Genomic DNA, 24,391 nt, shown 5'->3' with positions numbered 1-24,391 from the left:
CTCAGTCGTGTCCAACTCTCTGCAAACCCATGGAATGAAACATGTCAGGCTTCACCATTCATCACCAACTCGCAGAGTTTGCTAAAACTCAAGTCCATTAAGTCAGTGATGCCATCCAACCATCTCATCCTCTGTCGTCCCCTTCTCCTCCTGCCCTCAATCTTTCCCAGCATCAGGGTCTTTTCTGATGAGGCAGTTCTTCCCATCATGTGGCCAAAGTATTGGAGTTTCAGCTTCAACAGTCCTTACAATGAACATTCAGGACTCATCTCCTTTAGGATGGACTGATTGGCTCTCTTTGCAGTCCAAGGGACTCTCTAGAGTCTTCTCCAACACCACAGTTCACAATCATCAATTCTTCAGCACTGAGCTTTCTTTATACTCCAACTCTCAAATCCATACATGACTACTGGAAAAACCAAGTTTTGACTAATACAGACCTTTGTTGGAAAAGTAATGTCTCTGCTTTTTAATATGCTGTCTAGGTTGCTCATAGCTTTCCGTCCAAGGAGCAAGCATCTTTTAATATCATAGTGCAGTCACCATATGCAGTGATTTTAGAGCAGAAAAAAACAGTCTCTCTTTCCATTGTTTCCCCATCTATGTGCCATGAAGTCATGGGACCAGATGCCACAATCTTAGTTTTTTCAATGTTGAGTTTTAAGCCAACTTTTTCACTTTCCTCTTTCACTTTCCTCAGGAGGCTCTTTAGTTCTTCTTTGCTTTCTGCCCTAAGAGTGGTATGACCTGTGTATCTGAGGTAATTGATATTTCTCCCTGAAATCTGGATTCCAGCTTGTGCTTCATCCAACATTTCACAGTATGTACTCTACATATAAGTTAAATAAGAGATTGATAATATATGACATTCACATACTCCTTTCCCAATTTGAAACTAGTCTGTTGTTCTATGCCTGGTTCTAACCATTGCTTATTGACCTGAATACAGATTTTTCAGGAAGTAGGTCAGGTGGTCTGGTATTCCCATCTTTTGAAGAATTTTCCACAGTTTCTGGTGATCTACACAGTAAAACACTTTGGCATAGTCAATAAAGGAGAAGTAGATGTTTTTCTGGAACTCTCCTGCTTTTTCCTATGATCCAACAAATGTTGGAAATTTGATCCCTGGTTCATCTGCCTTTTCTAAATTCAGTTTGAACATATGGGAGTTCTTGTTTCATGTACGGTTGAAGCCTCATTTGGAGAATTTTGAGCATTATTTTGCAAGCATGTGAGATGACTGCAATCATGAATAGTTTGAATATTCTTTGGCATTGCCTTTCTTAGGGACTGGAATGAAAACTGACCTTTTCCAGTCCCGTGGCAACTGCTGAGTTTTCCAAATTTGTTGGCATATTGAGTGCAGCACCTTAATAGCATCAACTTTTAGGATGTGAAATACCTCAACTGGAATTCCATCACCTCCACTAGCTTTGTTCGTAGTGATGCTTCCTAAGGCCCACTTAACTTGGCATTCCAGGATGTCTGGCTCTAGGTGAGCGATCACACCGTCGTGATTATCTGGGTCATGAAGATCTTTTTTGCATAGTTCTTCTCTGTATTCTTGCCACCTCTTCGTAATATCATCTGATTCTGTTAGGTACATACCATTTCTGTATTTTATTGTACCCATCTTTGGATGAAATGTTCCCTGGGTATCTCGAATTTTCTTGAAGAAGTCCTTAGTCTTTCCCATTCTATTATTTTACTCTATTTCTCTGCATTGTTCACTTAAAATGCTTTCTTACCTCTCCTTGCTATTCTTTGGAACGCTGCATTCAAATGGGTATATATTTCCTTTTCTCTTTTGCCTTTGCTTCTCTTCTTTCCTCAGATATTTGTAAGGCCTCCTCAGACAACCACTTTACCTTTTTGTGGGTCTTTTTCTTGGGGATGGTTTTGACCACTGCCTCCTGTAGAAAGACAAACCTCCAACTACAGTTCTTCAGACACATTATCAGATCTAATCCCTTGAATATGTTTGTCATTTTCACTGTATAATCATAAGGGATTTGATTTAGGCCATACCTGAATGGTCTAATGGTTTTCTTTACTTTCTTCAATTTAACTCTGAATTTGGTAATAAGGAGTTCATGATCTGAGCCACACACAGCTCCCAGTCTTGTTTTTGCTGACTGTAAAGACTTACTCCATCTTTGGTTACAAAGAATATAATCATCTGATTTCAGTATTGACCATCTAGTGATGTCCATGTGTAGAGTCGTCTCTTGTGTTGTTGGAAGAGGGTGGTTGATATGACAAGTGCATTCTCTTGGCAAAATGCTATTAGCTTTTGCCCTGCCTCATTATGTACAACCAGGTCAAATTTACCTGTTTTTCCAGGTATCTCTTGACTTCCTGCTTTTGCATCCAGTCCCCTATGATGAAAAGGACATCTTTTTTGGGTGTTAGTTCTAGAAGATCTTGTAGGCCTTCATAGAACCATTCAACTTCAGCTTCTTCAGCATTAGTGGTTGGAGCACAGACTTGGATTACTGTGATAGTGAATGGTTTTCTGTGGAAACCAACACAGATCATTCTGTTATTTCGAGATTGCATCCAAGTACTGTATTTCAGACTCTTTTGTTGACTATGATATGGCTACTCCATTTCTTCTAAGGGATTCTTGCCCATAGTAGTAGGTATAATGGTCAGCTGAATTAAATTGGCCCACATTCCAGTCCATTTTAGTTCAGTCATTTTAGTTGATTCCTAAAATGTTGATGTTCACTCCTGCCATCTCCTGCTTGATCACTTCCAATTTACCTTGATTCATGGACCTAACATTCCAGGTTCCTGTGCAGTATTGTTCTCTAATGCATCGGACTTCACTTCTATCACCAGTCACATACACAACTGGGGTTGTTTTTGCTGTGACTCCATCTCTTCATTCTTTCTGGAGTTATTTCTCTACTCTTCTCCAGTAGTATACTGGGAACCTACCAATCTGGGGAGTTCATGTTTCAGTGTACTATCTTTGTGCCTTTTCATACTGTTCATGGGATTCTCAAGGCACTAATACTGAAGTGGTTTGCCATTGCTTTCTTCAGTGGACCACATTTTATCAGAACTCTCCACCATGATCTGTTTATCTTGGGTGGACCTACACGGCATGGCTCATAGTTTCATTTAGTAAGACAAGGCTGTGGTCCATGTGATCAGTTTGATTAGTTTTCTAGGACTGTGGTATTCATTCTGTATGCCCTCTGAGGGATGAGGATAAAAGGCTTATGGAAAGTCAAAGTGAAGTCGCTCAGTTCTGTCAGACTCTTTGCGACCCTATGGACTGTAGCCTACCAGGTTCCACCATCCATGGGATTTTCCACGCAAGAATACTGGAGTGGGTTGCCATTTCCTTCTCCAGGAGATCTTCCTGACCCAGGGATTGAACCCGGGTCTCCCACTGGGTAGGCATTGTAGGCAGATGATGTAGGCAGAAAATAAAAGGGTCTTTTAATTTCATGGCTGCAGTCACCATCTGCAGTGACTGTGGAGCCCAAAAAACTAAGTCTGCTTCCATTCCAAAACTAATCACTGCTTCCATTGATTCCGCATCTATTTGCTGTGAAGTGATGGGACTGAATGCTATGATCTTAGTTTTCTGAATGTTGATTTTTTAAGCCAACTTATTCACCATCCTCTTTCACTTTCATAAAGAGACTCTTTAGTTTTTATTCACTTCCTGCCATAAGGGTAGTCGCATCTGCATAGCTGAGGTTATTGATATTTCTCCCAGCAATTTGATTACAGATTGTGCTTCATCCATCCAACCATTTCACATGATGTACTTTGCATATAGTTAAATAAACAGGGTGACAGCCTTGACGGACTCCTTTCCCAATTTGGAAGCACTCTGTTGTTCCATGCCAGGTTCTAAGTGTTGCCTCTTGACCTGCATACAGATTTCTCAGCAGGCCTGTAAGCTGGTCTGGTATTCCCATCTCTTGAAGAGTTTTCCACAGTTTGTGGTGATCCACACAGCCAAAAGCTTTGTCCTAGTCAATAAAGTAGAAGTAGATGTTTTTTGGGACTCTCTTGTTTTTTTGATGATCCAATGGATGCTGGCAATTTGATCTCTGGTTCCTCTGCCTTTTCTAAATCCAGCTTGAACACCTGGAATTTCACAATTCACATACTGTTCAAGCCTGGCTTGGAGAATTTTCAGCATTACTTTCCTACGTGTGAGGTGAGTGCAACTGTGCAGTAGTTTGCGCATTTTTTGGTATTGCCTTTCTTTGGCATTAGAATGAAAACTGACCTTTCCCAGCCCTATGGCCACTGCTCAGTTTACCAAATTTGCTGGCATATTGAGTGCAGCACTTTGACAGCATCATCTTTTAGGATCTGAAATACTTCAACTGAACTACTAATGGAGGGAAATCCATCACCTCCACTAGATTTGTTAGCAGTGATGCTTCCTAAGGCCCACTTGACTCTGCATTCCAGGATGTCAGGGTCTAGGTCAGTGATCACGCCATCATAGTTATCTGGATCATGAAGATCTTTTTTGCATAGTTCTTCTGTTTATTCTTGCCACCTCTTCTTAGTGTCTTCTGCTTCTGTTAGGTCCATACAATTTTTGTCCTTTATTGTTCCCAAAACTTTCATGAAAAGACCTCTAGTCTTTCCCATTCTATTGTTTTCCTGAACACAACAATCACAGAAAACGAACCAATCTGATCACATGGACCACAGCCTTGTCTGACTCAATGAAACTGTGAGCCATGCCATGTAGGACCACCCAAGATGGACAGGTCATGGTGGAGAATTCTGACAAAACATGGTCCACTGGAGAAGGGAATGGCAAACCACTTCAGTATTCTTGCTTTGAGAACCCCATAAACAGTATGAAAAGGCAAAAAGATAAGACAATGAATGATGAACTTCCCAGGCTGGCAAGTGCCCAATATGCTACTGGAGATCAGATAATACCAGAAAGAATGAAGAGATTAAGCCAAAGCAAAAGCAACAACCCAGTTGTGGATGTGACTGGTGATGGAAGTAAAGTCTGATACTGTAAAGAGCAATACTGCATAGTAACCTGGAATGTTAGTTTAAAGAATCAAAGCAAATTAGAAGTGGTCAAAGAGTAGATGGCAAGAGTGAACATTGAAATTTTAGGAATCAGTGAACTAAAATGGACTGGAATGGGTCAATTTAACTCAGATGATCATTATATCTACTACAGTGGGAAAGAATACGTTCGAAGAAAGGTGGTAGCCATCATGGTCAACAAGAGAGTCCAAAATGCAGTACCTGGATGTAATCTCAAAAATGACAGAATGATCTGTGTTGGTTTCCACGGAAAACCAATCTGTATCACAGTAATCCAAGTCTATGGCCCGAGCAATAATGCTGAAAAAGCTGAAGTTCAATGGTTCTATGAAGACCTACAAGGTCTTCTAGAACTAACACCCAGAAAAGATATTCTTTTCATTATAGGGGACTGAAGGCAAAAGTAGGAAGTCAAGAAATACCTGGAGTAACAGGCAAATCTGGCCTTGTAATAAAGAATGAAGCAGGGCAAAGTCTAGTAGAGTTTTGGCAAGCGAAAGCACTGGTCATAGCAAGCATCCTCTTCCAAAACACAAGAGAAGACTCTACACGTGGACATCACTAGATGGTCAATTCCAAACTCAGGTTCATTATATTCTTTGCAGCCAAAGCTGAAGAAGCTCTATTCAGTCAGCAGAAAGAAGACTGGGAGCTGACTGTGGCTCAGATCATGAACTTATTGCAAAATTCAGACTTAAATTGAAGAAATAGGAAAACCACTAGATCATTCAGGTATGACCCAAACTGTATCCCTTATAATTATACAGTAGAAGTGACAAATAGATTCAAGGGATCAGATCTGATAGATGGAGTGTCTAAACAATCCTGGACCAAGATTCCTGACACTGCACAGGAGGCAGGGATCAAGACCATTCCCAAGAAAAAGAAAGGCATAAAGACGAAATGGTTGTCTGAGGAGGCCTTACAAACAGCTGTGAAAAGAAGATAAGAGAAAGTCAAGGAGTAAAGGAAGAATAGCCTTTGATTGTGTGGATCACAATAAACTGTGGAAAATTCTGAAAGAGATGGAAATATCAGACCACCTGACCTGCCTCTTGAGAAACATGTATGCAGGTCAGGAAGCAACAGTTAGAACTGGACATGGAACAACAGAGTGCTTTCAAACATGAAAAGGAGTACGTCAAGGCTGTATATTGTCACCCTGCTTATTTAACTTATATGCAGAGTACATCATACAAAATACCATGCTGGATGAAGCACAAGCTGGAATCAAGATTGCTGTGAAAAATATCAATAACCTCAGATATGCAGATGACACCACCCTTGTGGCAGAAAGTGAAGAACAACTAAAGAGCCTCTTGATGAAAGTTAAAGAGGAGAATAAAAAAGTAGGCTTAAAACAAAAAACTAATATCACAGCATCCAGTCCGATCATTTCATGGCAAATAGATGGGGAAACAGTGCAAACAGTGGCAGACTTTATTTTAGGGGGCTCCAAAATCATTGCAGATGGTGACTGCATCCATGAAATTAAAAGACACTTACTCCTTGGAAGGAAAGTTAGGACCAACCTAGACAGCATATTAAAAAGCAGAGACATTACTTTGCCAACAAAGGTCCGTCTAGTCAAGGTTATGGTTTTTCCAGTAGTCATCTATGGATTTGAGATTTGGACTATAAAGAAAGCTGAGCACTGAATAATTGATGCTTTTAACTGTGGTGTTGGAGAAGACTCTTGAGAGCCCATTGGACTGCAAGGAAAGCTAACGAGCCCATCCTAAAGGAGATCAGTCCTGGGTGTTCATTGGAAGGACTGATGTTTAAGCTGACACTACAATACTTTCACCACCTAATGCCAAGAGCTGACTCATTTTCAAAGACCCTGATGCTGGGAAAGACTGAAGGAGGGAGAAGAAGGGAATGACAAAGAATGAGAAGGTTGGATGGCATCACTGACTCAATGGACATGAGTTTTAGTAAACTCCGTGAATTGATGATTCACAGGGAGGCCTGGTGTGCTGCAGTCCACGGGGTCACAAAGAGTTGGACATGACTGAACTATGGTTTTTCCATTGGTCATGTATGGATGTGAGAGTTGAACTGTGAAGAAAGCCAAGCACAGAAGAATTGATGCTTTTGAACTGTGGTGTTGGAGAAGACTCTTGAGAGTCCCTTGGACTGCAAGGAGACCCAACAAGTCCAGTCTAAAGGAGATCAGCCCTGGGTGTTCTTTGGAAGGAATGATGCTAAAGCTGAGACTCCAGTACTTTGGCCACCTCATGCGAAGAGTTGACTCATTGGAAAAGACTCTGATGCTGGGAGGGATTAGGGGTAGGAGGAAAAGGGGGTGACAGAGGATGAGATGGCTGGATGGCATCACCGACTCGACGGACGTGAGTTTTAGTGAACTCCGGGAGATGGTAATGGACAGGGAGGCCTGGAGTGCTGCAATTCATGGGGTCGCAAAGAGTAGGACATGACTGAGCAACTGAACTGAACTGAACTGATACCCATTTGAATACACACTTCCAAGGAAAAGTAAGGAGAGTTAAGAAAGCCTTCCTCAGTAATCAATGCAAAGAAATAGAAGAAAACAATGAAATGGGAAAGACTACAGAGCTCTTCAGGAAAATTAGAGATACCAAGGACAGTCCTAAGGCACTGTCAGAAGACCAGGGAGTAGGCCCAATTTCTGGAAATCTCCACCCCTTCCCCAATATAGTTGGAATAATCCTCCCAGTAATTAGCATATTAAATTACCCAGTCTATAATAACTAACGAGGCCACATTTTGTAGCTGCACTCGCCCTCTGGAATGGCACACGCTCTATCTGTGAAGTATGTTTCTCTCTGAATCTGAATAAACCCACTTTTTTACCCATCAGTTTGTCTCACTGAATTCTTTCAAAGATAAGACATCAAGAACCTGAGCTTCATTAGGTCCTGAAACCCAAGTACCATGGATTTGGGGTGGGTTAGATTTCCAGTCTTATGGGTTAAGTCCCAAATAGGGTTTGGGCCAGGATCCAGTCCAACCATGTGGGTTCAAGTCCTAAGATGGGTTTTGGCAGCATTCAAGTTCCAGCACATGGGTTCAAGTCCCAATCCAAGGTAAATGGCTTCAAGAGCTCTCCAAAAGGCCTCCATCTCAACACTGTCAACTACCCCACCAGCACTTGCCTGTCAACTACAAATTGGTACTTCCTAAAAGCATTTGGCAGCAAGTGAACAACAAGGGTTTTTGTCATCTGCTTCATGGAGACTGAAGCCCGTCTGTGCTGTTGCAGCTACTGACCTTCAATACCTCCTGAGGGTATTGAAGAATGGTGATGAAGAATGAAGAATTCAGGGCGAAGAATGAGGCACTCTGCTTCAGGGAAACAGGTGGAACAGGTCTTCAGATAGTTAGATATTTTCAGGAACTACTTCAAGATTCCAATGCTTGCATCTTTTCACATCTAGAAAATCACTAAATCCCTTCATGATGACATCAGCTCTTTGTGACTAGCAGAAAACCTTTTGTAAAGTAGGCACTTGATTGCACTTAACTTCCCTTCACCAAAATCTTATATATTGACCTTTCCCCACAGCCTCTTTGGAGCAGTCTATCAGAGCTGTCTGAGGTGTTATCTCCCAGGCCGCTATACTCATTTTGCCCCAAATAAACTTTAATTTGGAACTCTCACACTGTGCATCATTTTACCTGACAACACTAAAACCTGGTTCCACTGAACAGCCAGCAAGCTCCAGTGCTGGATGTCTCATGCCAAACAACTAGCAAAATTGGAACAGAACCCCACCCATTAGCAGCCAGACTGTGTAAACCCATACTAAACTCAGAGACTCCCCGAAACACACAGTGGAGGCAACACTGCCCATCAGAAAGAGAAGACCTAGATCCACCCAACAGAACACAGGCACCAGACCCCTCACTAGGAAGACTACACAAGGCACTGGTCCAAACCCAACCCACCGAACCAAGATGCTAGAAGTTTAAGATGAACTATGACCCTGAAGTTTGTGGAAAGGGGACCCTAAATTCAGTAAGTTAAACAAAATGAGAAGACAGAGAAATATGCAGAAGATGAAGGAGAAAGGCAAAAACCAACAAGACCAAAAAAAAAAAAAAATGAAGAGGAAAGAGGCAGTCTATCTGAGAGAAATTCAGAGTAATGACAGTAAAGATGATCTAAAATCTGGGAAACAGAAGGAAGGCACTGATAATAGAATGGAGAGCTGATAGAGAAGATACAAGAAATGTTTAACAAGAACTTAGAAGTACTAAAGAACAGACAATCATCAATGAACGACTCAAAAACTGAAATAACTACTACACTAGAGGGAACTAATAGCAAAATAACTGAGGCAGAAGAACAAGTAACTAAGCTCCAAGATAGAATGGTGGAAATAACTGAAGCATAGCAGAATAAAGAAAAAAGAATGAAAAGAAATGAGGACAGTTACAGAGACCTCTGGGACAACATTAAATACATAAGCATATAAATTACAGGGGCCTCAGAAGAAGAAGAAAAAAAGAAAGGATATGAGAGAATATTTGAGGAGATTATAATTGGAAACTTACCTGACATAGGAAATAGCCACCCAAGTACAGGATACTCAGAGAGTCTCAAACAGGATAAACCAAATGAGAAATAAAACAAGTGAAGTGAAGTCAAAGTCGCTCATTCATGTCTGACTCTTTGTGACCCCATGTACTGAATAGTCCTTGGAATTCTCCAGGCCAGAATACTGGAGTGGGTAGCCTTTCCCTTCTCCAGGGGATGTTCCCAACTCAGGGATCAAACCCAGGTCCCCCACATTGCAGGCGGATTCTTTAACAGTTGAGCTACAAGGGAATACAACAAAACACATATCAATCACACTAACAAAAATTAACACAAAGAAAAATTATTGAAAGCAGCAAGGGAAAAGCAACAGATAACATACAAAGGGATGCCAATAAGGTTAACAACTAAAGGAAATAAAAAAGAACCAAAAACCCCCAAAGTCAGTAGAAAGAACAGAATCATGAAAATTACAGCAGAAAGAAGTGAAGAAAACAACAGCAAAGATCAATAAAACTAAAAGCTGGTTCTTTGAGAAGATAAATGAAATTCATAAACCATTAGCTAGACTTATCAAGAAAAACAGGAGAAGACTCAAATCTATAAAATTAGCAATGAAAAAAAGAGAACTAATAATACACAATACAGAAAAACAAAGGATCATAGAGACTACTGTAAGCATCTATATGCAAATAAAATGACAATCTACAAGAAATGGGCAAACTGTTAGAAAAGTATAACCTTCCAAGACTGAACCAGGAAGAAATAGAAAATATGAACAGATCAATCACAAATACAGAAATGAAAACTGTGATCAAAAATATTCCAAAAAATAAAAGCTGAGGGCCAGATGGCAGGAGAATTCTATCAAATGGTTAGAGAAGAGCTAACCATCCTGATCAAACTCTTCCAAAAACTGAGACGGAGGAACACTTCCAAACTCATTTTACAAGCTCACCATCACCCTGATACCAAAACCGGACAATGACATCACAAAAAAAGAAAATTACAGGCCAATATTCCTGATGAACATACATGCAAATATCCTCAACAAAATACTAACAAACAGAATCCAACAACACATTGAAAGGATCATATACTATGATCAAGTTGGGTTTATCCCAGGTATGAAAGGATTTTTCAATAGACACAAATCAATCAATGTGATATACCATATAAATACACTGAACAATAAAAACCATATGATCATCTCAATATGCAGAAAAAGCTTCTGACAAAACAAAATACTAATTTATGAGAAAAACTTTCCAGAAATTGCGCATATAGGGAACCTACCTCAACATAATAAAGACCATATATGACAAACCCACAATAAACATTATTCTCAATGGTGAAAAACGGAAAACATTTCCTGTAAGATTGGCAACAGGACAAGGGAACACACTCTCACCACTACTATTCAATATAGTTTTGGGAAGTTCTGGTAATCAGATAAGTACCAAGGCAATCAGATAAGAATAAGAAAGAAACAAAAAAATCCAGATTGGAAAAGAAGTAAAACTGTCTCTCTTTGCAGATGACATAATACTATATACATGAGATCAGATCAGTTGCTCAGTCGTGTCCGACTCTTTGCAACCCCATGAATCGCAGCACGCCAGGCCTCCCTGTCCCTCACCAACTCCCGGAGTTCACTCAGACTCAAGTCCATCGAGTCAGTGATGCCATTCAGCCATCTCATCCTCTGTCGTCCCCTTCTCCTCTTGCCCCCAATACCTCCCAGATTCAGAGTCTTTTCCAATGAGTCAACTCTTCGCATGAGGTGGCCAAAGTATTGGAGTTTCAGCTTTAGCATCATTCCTTCCAAAGAAATCCCAGGACTGATCTCCTTCAGAATGGACTGGTTGGATCTCCTTGCAGTCCAAGGGACTCTCAAGAGTCTTCTCCAACACCACAGTTCAAAAGCATCAATTCTTCGGTGCTCAGCCTTCTTCACAGTCCAACTTTCACATCCATACATGACCACAGGAAAAACCATAGCCTTGACTAGACGAACCTTTGTTGGCAAAGTAATGTCTCTGTTTTTGAATATGCTATCTAGGTTGGTCATAACTTTTGAAAACCCTAAAGATGCCATCAGAAAATTACTAGAGCTAATCAGTGAATTCAGTAGTCACAGGATACAAAATTAAAAAGAAATCTCTTCCAATCCTGTAAACTTATAATGAAAAATGAGAAAGAGAAATTAAGAAAACTAGAGCTAATCAGTGAATTCAGTAGTCACAGGATACAAAATTAAAAAGAAATCTCTTCCAATCCTGTAAACTTATAATGAAAAATGAGAAAGAGAAATTAAGAAAACAATCTTACTCATCACTGCAAGAAAAAGAATAAAATATATACAAATAAACCTACCTACAGAGACAAAAGGCCTGTATACAGAAAACTTAAAAACACTGATGAAAGAAATCAAAGATCACACAAACAGATGGAGAGATATACCATGTTTTTGGATGGGAATGCTATACTACCCAAAGCAATCTACAGATTCAATCCATTCCCTATCACATTACCAATGGCATTTTCCACTGAACTAGAAGAAAAAATATCACAGTTTGTATGGAAACACCAAAGAATACAAATAGTCAAAGGAATCTTGAGAAAGAAAATGGAGCTGGAGGAATCAACCTTCCTGACTTCAGACTATAGTACCAAGGAATAGTAATCAAGACAGTGTGGTACTGGCAAAAAAAACATATATATATAGATCAATGGAACAAGGAAGTCCAGAGATTAACTCACACACTGATGGGCACCTTATCCTTGACAAAGGAGGGAAGAATATACAATAGGGAAAAGATAGTCCTTCTATAAGTGGTGCTGGGAAAACTGGACAGCTATGAGTGAAAGAATGAAATTATAACACTTAACAACACCATACACAAAAATAAACTCAAAATGGATTAAAGACTGACATAGTAAGTTCAGAAACCGTAAATTATAAAACATAGGCAGAACCCTCTTTGACATAAATCACAGCAAGACTCTGTTTGACCCACCTCCTAGAGTAATGGGAATAAAAAAAATAAACAAACGGGATCTAACTGAACTTAAACGCTTTTGCACAGCAAAGGCAAGTATAAGCAAGGTGAAAAGACAACCTTAAGAATGGGAGAAAATAACCGCAAGTGAAGCAACAAAGAAGTTCAGAAATAAACAAGCAACTCATGCAGCTAATTATCAGAGAAACAAAACCCAATCCCATAAAGGGCAGAAGACCTAACCAGATATTTCTTCAAAGACATACAGATGGCCAATAAACACATGAAAAGCCCAGTACTGTTCATTATTAGAGAGATGCAAATCAAAACTACAGTGAGGTACCACCTCACACCAGTCAGAATGGCCATCATTAAAAAGTCTACAAACAATAAATGCTGCAGAGGATGGGGAGAAAAGGGAACCTTCTTACACGGTTGGTGGCAATGTAAACTGATACCGTGACTATGGAGAACAGTATGCAGAGTCCTTAAAAACTAGAACTAAAACCACTCTCTGACTCAGCAATCTCATTTTCGGCACAGACCTGGGAGAACCATAATTTTTACACATGTACCCCAATGTTCATTGCAGGACTATGTTAACTAGCCAGGACATGGGAACCACCTAGCTGTCCATCAACATATGAACAATAAAGAAGGTGTGGGCATGTATATGCAATGGAATATTACTCAGCCATAAACAAACAAACGTGAGTCAGATGAACAGAGGTGGATGAAACTAAAGCCTGTTATACAAAGTGAAGTAAGTCAGAAAAAGAAAAATACCATATATTAATGTACATATATGGAATCAAGATAAAACAGTACTGATGAACCTATTTGCAGAGCAGGAATAGAAACACAGATGTAGAGAATGAACTTGTGGTAGAAGGAGAGGGTGGGATGAACTGACAAGAGTAGCACTGACATATACACACTACTGTGTTTAAAACAGATACCTAGTGGGAAGCTGTTATATAACACATGGACGCCAGCCAGGGTTCTGTTATGACCTAGAGGGGTGGGATGCAGTGGGGTGGGAGGGAGGTCCAGATGGAGGGGTTATATATAATTATGGCTGATATGAGTTTTTGTACAGCAGAAACCAACACAATACTGTAAACAATTATCCTCCAATTAAAAAACAAGACAAAATAAAATACTAATATTTGGGTTTTGGTGCCAAAACTCCTATATATCCTGGTTCCTCCCTTACCTCTTTGGAGTAGTCCCTTTGAGCTATCTCATAGGCTATGTTTTAGGGTTAGGTCCTCAGCAAGCCCACAAAATAAAACATAATTCTCAACTTTTAGGTTGTGCATTTTTTTCAGTGGACAAACCCTAATGTCAACTAAGGACTTTAGTTAATAATATCAATACTTTTCCATCAATTTTAACAAATGTACAAGATGTTAACAGGTGAAACTGAGGGGAGAAGAGGGTATATGGGAACTGTATAATTTTCACTTAATTTTTTTGTTAAACCTCAACCTATTAAAAAAAAAGTACTTTAGAAAAAATGAAGACTCTACTTATAATGATTTAATACCTAAAGTTCAGAAATAAAAATTTTGGAAACACAAATATAAGACTTTTTTACTCATGTACACAAAATTGATGGAGATGCACCAAAAACTGGAATGCCTGAAGCCAGCACTGGTCAACAGAAAGAGCCCAATTTTTCTCCACAACAATGCTTGACCACAGGTCACACAACCAACATTTCAAAAGTTGAATAAACTGGGCTACAAAGTTTTGCCCCATCAGCCATATTCACCTGACCTCTCACCGGTACCAACTACCTCTTCTTCAAGCATCTTGGCAACTTTTTGCAAGGAAAATGTTTCCATAACCAGCAGGACACAGAAAATGCTTTCCAAGAGCTCACCAAATCCCAAAGCACGGATATTTATGCTACAGGAATAAACTTATTTTTCACAGGTAAAAAATGTGTTGACTATAACGGTTCCTCTTGTGTTTAATAAAGATGTGGTTGTGCCTCGTTATAATGATTTAAAATTCAGGCTCTGAAACTGCTATTACTTTTGCACTAACCTAAAAGCTATGTGTCTGTCATACTTACGCCTTTTTATACTGCCATATATCCTCCATACCAAGTTTGATGTTTCCCTGATAACTCAGCTGGTAAAGAATCTGCCTGCAATATGGAGACCTGGGTTCAATCCCTGGGTTGGGAAGATCCCCTGCAGAAGGAAAGGCTACCCACTCCAGCATTCTAGCCTAGAGAATTCCATAGTCCATGGGGTCGCAGAGTCAGACATGACTAAGTGACTTTTGTTTGATGAGAGTTTTTATCATGAATGAATGAATACTGAATTCTGTCTACTGAAATGATTGTGTAATTTTATTCTTTTCATGAATGTGGTGCATTGATTTATGAATGCTGAACCATCCCTGCATCCTGTATAAAACCAATTTAATCATGGTGTATGATCCTTCTGATTGCTGAATTTTGATCATGGTGTATGATCGTTCTGATTGCTGAATTCTGATCTTGGTGTATGATCCTTTTGATGATTGCTGAATTCTGATCTCGGTGTATGATCCTTTTGATGATTGCTGAATTTGGTTTTCTAATACCTTCTTGAGATTTCTGTACTTATATTCATCAGAGATATTGGCTTGTATTTGGGGTGGGGGCAGTCTGTGCATTAGTAGCCTTACAGAATGAACTTAGGAATGTTTCCTCCTCTTCAACTTTTTGTAAAAGTTTGAGAAGGACAGGTAGTAGATATTCTTAATATGTTTGGTAGAATTCTCCTGTGAAGCCGTCCAGTCTTGGACTGCCCTTGCTCTGTTCCAACATAAGACTGAGTCTGAGCTAGCTCCAAATCTCCAAGTCCTTACCCTACTTGGCAATGGCAGCCTTCATCCTAGGAGAGTACAGTGTGAGAGGAAGGGGGGCCAGAGCAAGTACCCAGTGCAAGCTAGAGTGTGCGATGGGACAGCTGCAGGAAATCAGTCAGAGTCTCAGGTCATTTTAAATCTGCTTCCTCCACCTTGTTCCCGAGGGGAAACAAGTGTTTGCATGCAACCATCACAAGTGGAATTTTGGTTTTGTATAGCCATACAGTAAGTCTTAGTGGATTTCAAACCAGCTAAGGGGACTCATATTCCTGGTAATCCCAAATCTGGGTTGCCAAATATGTAGCTCAAATGTCTCACACCCTAGGAAGGATCCTTGAGCTTGTGATATGCTCTCCTTGCTAGGGGTGCAAGTCCAGAACTGATCATTTCTCTTCTCTTCCTACTCAACTCTGTGTGAATCTTTCTTTGCAGTCTTGGTTACAGAAAGGCTGTTCTATCAGTGTACAGTTTGTTTCAGTAACAGTAGCCACACATGTACTGTATTTCTGAGATGTCCATCAGGGAGAAGGGAGCTCAGCATCCTCATACTCTGCCATTTTGATCTCTTTCAGAATTATTATATTGTTTTTACTAGTTTTGCAAACTGAACCTCTTGAAATTTCTCAACTTTCAATATTACTCTCAAATAGTGATCATACATACTTCACTTTACTGGCTTCACCACAAACATGCTGGCTTATATGGATAATATTAACTGGCAGTTGTGAAAATGGGCATCTCTGTCTTGTTTGACTTCAGTGAAAATTATTCTACTAGATTCCCTTGAGCATGATGTTGGCTTTGGGGTTAAAAGGATTTTTCATCCTTCCATTTTTCACTTTCCAGAATTTACAAAAAAGTTGTAAGAAAAGTACATGGGATTCTGAATATCCATCACCAAATTCTCAGATATAAACATTTTACATTTTTTATCCTTTCCCTCTTCACATATCCCTTTATTCATCAATACTTCTGTATATATTTCCTCAAAGCAAAAAAAATCTAATACAACTACAGAATAATGATCAGAATGATGAAATTAACAATATAATATATATGTTCTAATTCACAGAACTGATTTTGGAATTTACTATTTGTCTCAATAATGTTATGTCAAAGAAAAATCTAAGATCATGTATTGCATTAAGTTCTGGAACAGTTCATGACAGGGACACTCTTACAGAGCACAGGATAGTTATTATGAAAAAATATACCTCAACTTGAGCTTGCCCACTGTTTTCTCATGAGTAGTTTCAGACTCTGTACTATAGGCTAGAATAATACGAAAATGAGGTTGAGTTCTTATAAGTGCCTACCATGAAGCACATGCTATCAATTGGTTTAATAACTGTTTGCACTGTTTGCTTTCATAATTTGTTTAAGGTGGTGTCTATTAAGTTTGTACAGGTAAAGCACCATTTTACTCATAATATATATCTTGTAAGAAGACAATGTGAGGAGGGAAATAATATGTTTTCCACTTTCCCCCACTAGGTTTGGAGTATAAGCACTGAGTTCAAATTTTAGTTTGTACTTTTTATACTCTTCAGCATGTGTTATTTATGCATGACTCATCTATTCTGAGTGCATCCAAGTCTTGGATTTTCTGTCCATCTTCACTGATTTTTCTTTTTTTTCTGAGTATATGATACATGAAGATAACTCCCAAAGTCAAGACTGTTCAAAAAGTATATTCCAGTATCATCCCTCCACCCCAATTCCCTGTAAGTTTTCCACTCCATTTACATACACACATAGCCTACAGGGGACTTCCCTGGTGGCTCAGACAGTAAAATGTCTGCCTACAATGCAGGAGACCCAGGTTCAATCCCTGGGTATGGAAGATCTCCTGGAGAAGGAAATGGCAACCCACTCCAGTATTCTTGCCTGGAAAATCCCCTGGACGGAGGAGCCTGGTAGGCTACAGTCCATGGGGTCACAAAGAGTTGGACATGACTGAGTGACTTCACTTTCACTATACCCTACAGGTAGGCAATCATTATTCTGCGTCTTATCTTCCCTTTGTTTCTTTATGGTCAAGAGACCAGATACATGTGTATATTCTATTATTTCCCTTCTTTCCTCTAAAAAACGTTGAATACTTTTACACACTCTTTTGCACTTAAAAAAAATGTATCCTGAAAATCTCCCTGCATTAGCCCACACAGTTTTTCCTCATAATTTTTTGCCATGCCCAAAACCTCCACTGAACAAGTTTTGCCACAGTTTATTCAATCACTGTCCTATACATTGGCATTTAGGTTGTTTCCAATATTTCACTACTACAAATAATATGTTACTGAATAACCTTGTGCATTTATTTTTGTAAAATGGAAATATATCTTCATGGCAAAATTCCAGAAGCAGTATGGCTAGGTCAAAAGGTAAGAACATATGGAGTTTTGGTGAAAGTGAAAGTTGCTCAGTCGTGTCCGATTCTTTGCAACCCCATGGATTGTATACACCAGAATACTGGAGCGGGTGGCCTTTCCCTTCTCCAGGGGTTCTTACCACCGAGGGATTGAACCCAGGTATCCCACATTGCAAGCGCATTTTTTATCAGCTGAGGCACAAAGGAAGCCCAAAAATACTGGAGTGGGTAGCCTATGCCTTCTCCAGCAGATCTTCCCGAACCAGGAATCAAACCAGGGTCTCCTGCATTGCAGGCAGATTCTTTACCAACTGAGCTATGAAGGAGTTTTGGTAGATAATGTCAAATTTATATCTATGAGATATGTATCCACTTTTATTCCAACAAATAATTTAAGAGTGTCTGTTTCCTCACAGCCTAAAGAACAGAGATTATAACTTATAATTTTTTCAATCTGATAGATGAAAAATGGTATATTGTATAGTTTTATCTTGCAGCTGTCTTTCTTTCATATGTGCTAGTAGTATCTGCTTACTACACGTTCACAGGTACTTGAATCTATTTTAGATTTTTATTATACTGCACTAATATGAGCGACAATGAGCTTTCTCTTTTAAACATGTTAAGAAAATATGCATCTCAGTCTGATATACTAAAATGTTTTAAAATCTGTTTTGTCAAATGCTTTTTCAGGAACTACGAAGACAGCTAAAAGGAAAAGTAGCAAGAGATATGAACAGAAAATGGAAAAAACAAGAAAAATGGCTCTCAAGCCACACATGTAAGAGAAATACAAATTAAAATCATCCAAATACAAAACTTAACCATGGATCAATGACCTACATATAAGATTTAAAACTATAAAACTATTAGAAGAAAATATGGAGGTAAATCTTCATGCACTTAGAACTGGCAATGGATTCAAAGATTTGATACCACAAGCGTGAGCAAAAGAAATGAAAAAAAAAGTTGGACTTCACAAATATTTAAAACTTTTGTCCATCAAAGGACATCTTTAATAAAGGGAAAAGACAACCTACAGTGTGGGAGTAGTTGCAAGTTATACACAGTTCCATATTATGTATCTGATAAAAGATTTACTATCAAGAATAAACAAAGAAATCTAATACAATAACTCACAGCAAAAATAAAACCCATCTAATTTCAAAATAAGCACAGGACTCAAGTACACATTTCTTCAAAAAAGACATACAAATTGCCAAAAACACAAAAAGTTGCCCAAGTCACTGGTAATAAAGAAAATGCAAATCAAAACCATAAAAAAAAAAATACCACTTCATACCCACTAGGACATTAAAATTTTAAAACTGGAAAGTAAAAGTGTTCTAGAGGATGTGGAGAAATAAGAGTCTTCATGTATTTCTGGAATTTAAAATGGTGCAGCTGCTGTGAAAACAGTTTGGCAGTTCCTCAAAAACTTAAAATAGAATTACCATATGATCCAGCAATTTCACTCCTAGGTATTTACACCAAAGAATTAAAAAATAAGTACTCAAAGAGATACCTAACCATAAATATTCATAGTAACAATATTCACAACAACCAAAAAGTGCAAGTCCAAGTGTCCATCAATGGATGAATGGATAAACTGTAATATATACATACAATGAAATGAATTTTATCAATATATGCTACTACTCAGAGAAATCTCAAAGATATGCTAAATTAAAGAGATCAGATACAAAACGTCACATACTGTACAATCTCCTTTTACATAAAATGACTAGAACATAGGAGCAGAAAGCAGATTAGAGGTAGCCAAGGACTGCAGGGGAGAGGCTTTAATGTGGAGTGACTAGTATAAGTATTTTTCTGGGGTGATAACAAAAAAGTTTTGATACCAGAAAGAGGTGGTTGTAGAACACTATTAATGTGCTAAAAACTACTAAACCACCCACTTTAAAATGGTTAACTGTTTAAGTGTATTTCACCTCAATTAAAAAAAAAATCATATGATGTATTTTTAAATCATTCATAAAACCAATAAAAAATTTTGATAAAAACACTTTGTTGAAAAGACCAAATAAAAACAGATATTTTCATATATTACTGATAGGAGTAAAATAGACATAATTTCCAAAACAGGAAATTTGGCAGTATCTAATATAAATGAAAATATAATAACCTACAGATATTCATTCTGCCACAAAGAACAAATGAGGTATTAGAACAGTGTTTTGGACTCTGTGGGAGAGGTTGGGGAGGGGGGGGATGATTTGGGAGAATGGCATTGAAACATGTATAATATCATATAAGAAACGAATCGCCAGTCCAGGTTCAATGCAGGATACAGGATGCTTGGGGCTGGTGCCCTGGGATGACCCAGAGGGATGGTATGGGGAGGGAGGTGGGAGGGGGGTTCAGGATGGGGAACACATGTACACCCCTGGCGGATTCATGTTGATGTATGGCAAAACCAATACAATATCGTAAAGTAATTAGCCTTCAATTAAAATAAATAAAAAATTAAAAAAAAAAGAACAAATGAGGTACACACGAAATTACTCATTGTAAGAATAAAAGACAACAGATAGTAGTCAATGCGCTGTTAACAGACAACTAGTTAAATAAATTGTTGTACATACATAAAAAGGAATGCTTTGATGCTGGAAAAGAGGGAGAGGGAAGGGAGGAAATGGAGAGGAGGGAATAAAGAGAAGAAAAGGAAGGGAAAGGGAGGAAGGGGAGAAATGTGAGGGAAGGGAGGGAAGGCAGGAAACCAAGAAAGTTCTCTATACACCATTATCTTTTGTGTGAGAGGGATGAGGAAGAAAAGAGCATACATTTCCTACTCATACAGACAGACAGATGGATATACAACAAAGGAGTTAAGAAGTAACTCTGTGGAGATAGATGGGAAGGCAAGAAGTATAAAGGCTTTTTGATTTACATTTCTCTTATTATGGTTTTTTTTTTTTTTTTTTGGAACCATACGAACAATTTACAAAAGCAAAAAATTTTAAGACTACCATTCGTTTTAAAACCAAAACTCATTCTAACAGGACACTTACATAGATTAGATAAGACCACATATGTAAAGCACTTCACTCAGTACTTACCTTTCCCAGTTTAAGACTGTAAAATTAACAAACTCACTTTCCTTCAAATAAACTAATCTCTTACCAATCTTCATCTAACTCTATGCTCCAGGTTGCTGCCACAAACTCTCTTTACGCACTAGAGTGTGCTGTACTTTCTCTTCTTCTGGAATTTTTATACCAACTGTCAACTTGGACCTTTCTCTTCCACCTTAATTTACTCTTATGCAACACCTCAGTTCCAGTATCAAGTCTGTTCCTTTGAGATGCACTTTCTTACAAATATCCCCATATTCACACACACAGAAACACACAACCTAGGTTCAGTCAGAAGCTCCTCCTTGTTATTCCTACACTACACCTTGTGGTTAGACACGGAGACTCCAGATAGCGACAAGCCTGAATCTAAATCGTAAATTCAGCACTTAAAAACTGGATGATGTCCAAAAACTAACCTAAGCCCTGAATCCTTAGTTTCTTGAACGACAGAATAAAAATCATATCTGACTGATAGAAGTGTCAAACCAATATCAAATGAGCTAATGTATGTAAAGCACACAGCTTGGCACATACACTGCCAAGCTCAAACAGTCATTAAATTGTAACCAACTTTATTAGTCTTCTGGTAATGAGCAGTTCAGTGAATTACTGGTATATTTCCCTCCTTTTCTTTGCAAAACATCCTTCTTTAAAAACTCAACAGTAGAAAAAAAAATAAACTAAAAACTCAACAGGGACTTTCTTGGTCATCCGGATAAAAAGACTTCACACTTCCACTGCAGTAGGCAACAGACTGGATTTCCAGCGTAAGAATTAAGATGTTGCATGCTGCATGGCATGGTGAAATGAATAAATAGCAAATAAACTCAAATTAGAAAGGACATTAAAAAAAATTAAAGCAGAAATTATTTAAAAAAATAAATAAAAATTAAACGTATTCTAATAGTTACTGGGGCAGAGACTGTCTTGATAATATATATATATATATATATACACATACATACGTACATACATAAATACATAGGAACAATAACCTAGGTACTTGGTAAATATTCGATAAAATTCTTATGTTAATATGCTGAGTGATAACTTCATCAGAAATAAGAAAGCCTTCAAGAAATCAATTTGATCAGTGACCTCAATAGAAGATCACCTTTCTGCACTGATAAGCAAAGAAAGGTGTCTACCAACTGATTTATCCCATACGGTACAATTTAACCTGTTAATATTTATTCTACAGAAAAAAGATCTCTATCAGTTACCAACTAATACGATAAAAAAATTTTCACTTTTTAATAAACTGTCTATGGATTCCAAATGATTGTAAACTTAAACCTGATTTTCATATTTATGTTACCTTCAAACATTTATGCTTCAAGAACTTTGTCTACAAGATAAGGATTCAAAATAATGAATGTTAGCAACTGGCACAGTTCACAACATAGAGCATATATACAAATAATACCAGTAAACATTAACTATAAAATCTTGTGATCTAAAAAGTCAAATCACAAACTCCTCAATTTCAGATTTCCTTCAAAACATTAAAATTTCAGAAATCTGTTATGAGTAAAATTAAACTAAGAAAATGAGAAATATTTTTAAATAAAATAAGTTAACGACAAAAGACTAGCAATGAATTCCAGAATGAATTATAAAATGATTAACACAAGGTAAAGTAAATTTGAAACTTCTGGACTGACAAAGTCTCAGTGTACATCATTTATTCCAACATTCTGTACCTCGACATCCTGAACACTGGATAAAAAAGTTGATTAAATCCAGAAGTGCAATGTCCCTGTCTTGTTTATATGATTCAATCCAGTCATCGACCACAGACTGTGGGGGGGGGAAAAAGAAAGAAAAAAATTTTAATTGATATTACAGCAAATGAATTTTCAATAAATTATTGGTTTTCTATGTGCAGCTATTTAAACACGAAAACTACTTAATTAAATCACATGTATAATATATATTAAATTATATATATAATACAAAATTAAGACCATATATAATAAAATACATTTTTCCCCCAGGAACACAAGGATGATTCAACATTAGGAATTCAATTCAATTAATCAACAATGTAAAGAAGAAAACTAAATGATTATAATACCAGATCTCAAAAGGTATCTGATAAAAATCCTGGAGCCATGCTTAATAAACCTCATATAAGTAAGTGAAGTTGCTCAGTCGTGTCTGACTCTTTGCAACCCATGGACTGTAGCCTACCAGGCTCCTCTATGGGATTTTCCAGGCAATAATACTGGAGTGGATTGCCATTTCCTTCTTCAGAGGATCTTCCCGACCCAGGGATCGAAGCCGGGTCTCCTGCATTGTACACAGATGCTTTATCGTCTGAGCCACCAGGGAAGTTGCCGGTGGCTCCAAGAGCGCACAAACACGGCCGAGAGGAGCTACCCGACGTCCGAGGTCAGGGGCAGAAGCCAGGAGGACCCCATGCCCAAGGGGCAGAGGCCAAGAGGAGCTATCCCACGTCCGAGGTCAGGGGCAGCAGCTAAGAGTGCCAGGCTGCGATGGCACAGGAACTGCCGAGAGGAGCTACCCGACATCCGAGGTCAGGGGCAGAAGCCGGGAGGACCCTATGCCCAAGGGGCGGTGGCCAAGAGGAGCTATCCCACGTCCGAGGTCAGGGGCAGCAGCTAAGATTGCCAGGCTGCGATGGCACAGGAACTGCCGAGAGGAGCTACCCAGCGTCCCAGGTCAGGGGGGGCGGCCAAGAGTTCCAGGCTGTGGCAGCACAGCAGCAGCCTAGAGGGGCCACCCCACGTCGGAGGTCAGGGGCGGCGCCCTGGAGGAGCTACCCAACTCGAGGCTAGGGGCGGTGGCCGGGAGGAGCTACCCCACGCCCAAGGAGCAATGGCTGCACTGGCGCAGGAGGGCCTAGAGGAGCTACTCCACGTTCAAGGTCAGGAGAGGCACCAAAGAGGATATATCCCTCGTCCAAGGTAAGGAGCAGCAGCTGCGCTTTGCTGCAGCAGCGGTGCAGAGATACCCCACGTCCAAGGTAAGAGAAACCCAAGTAAAACGGTAGGTGTTGCAAGAGGGCATCAGAGGGCAGACACAATGAAACCATACTCACAGAAAACTAGTCAATCTAATCACACTAGAACCACAGCCTTGTCTAAGTCAATGACACTAAGCCATGCCCTGTGGGGCCACCCAGGACCGGTGGGTCATGGTGGAGAGGTCTGACAGAATATGGTCCACTGGAGAAGGGAATGGCAAACCACTTCAGTACTGTTGCCTTGAGAACCGCATGAACAGTATGAAAAGGCAAAATGATAGGATACTGAAAGAGGAACTCCCCAGGTCGGTAGGTGCCCAATATGCTACTGCAGATCAGTGGAGAAATAACTCCAGAAAGAATGAAGGGATGGAGCCAAAGCAAAGACAATACCCAGCTGTGGATGTGACTGGTGATAGAAGCAAGGTCCGATGCTGTAAAGAGCAATAATGCATAGGAATCTGGAATGTCAGGTCCCTGAAT

At 39.1% G+C, this 24,391-nt stretch overlaps 1 protein-coding gene across 3 annotated transcripts in view; it reads right to left on the bottom strand.

Moving 5' to 3' along the window:
- STAG1 (stromal antigen 1) overlaps positions 1–24,391 on the bottom strand; it is a 504,783-nt gene that overhangs the window by 255,604 nt on the left and 224,788 nt on the right. For all 3 annotated transcript variants that reach the window (XM_027545437.1, XM_027545440.1, XM_027545439.1), the window contains exon 5: positions 22,623–22,719. In XM_027545437.1, coding sequence (XP_027401238.1) covers positions 22,623–22,719 — 97 coding nt within the window. The remainder of the gene's footprint in view (positions 1–22,622; positions 22,720–24,391) is intronic.

The sequence above is a fragment of the Bos indicus x Bos taurus genome, chromosome 1 (genome assembly GCF_003369695.1).
Source record: "Bos indicus x Bos taurus breed Angus x Brahman F1 hybrid chromosome 1, Bos_hybrid_MaternalHap_v2.0, whole genome shotgun sequence".
In the NCBI taxonomy this organism is placed as follows: Eukaryota; Metazoa; Chordata; class Mammalia; order Artiodactyla; family Bovidae; genus Bos; species Bos indicus x Bos taurus.
This window is presented reverse-complemented; position numbering and strand designations above follow the sequence as displayed.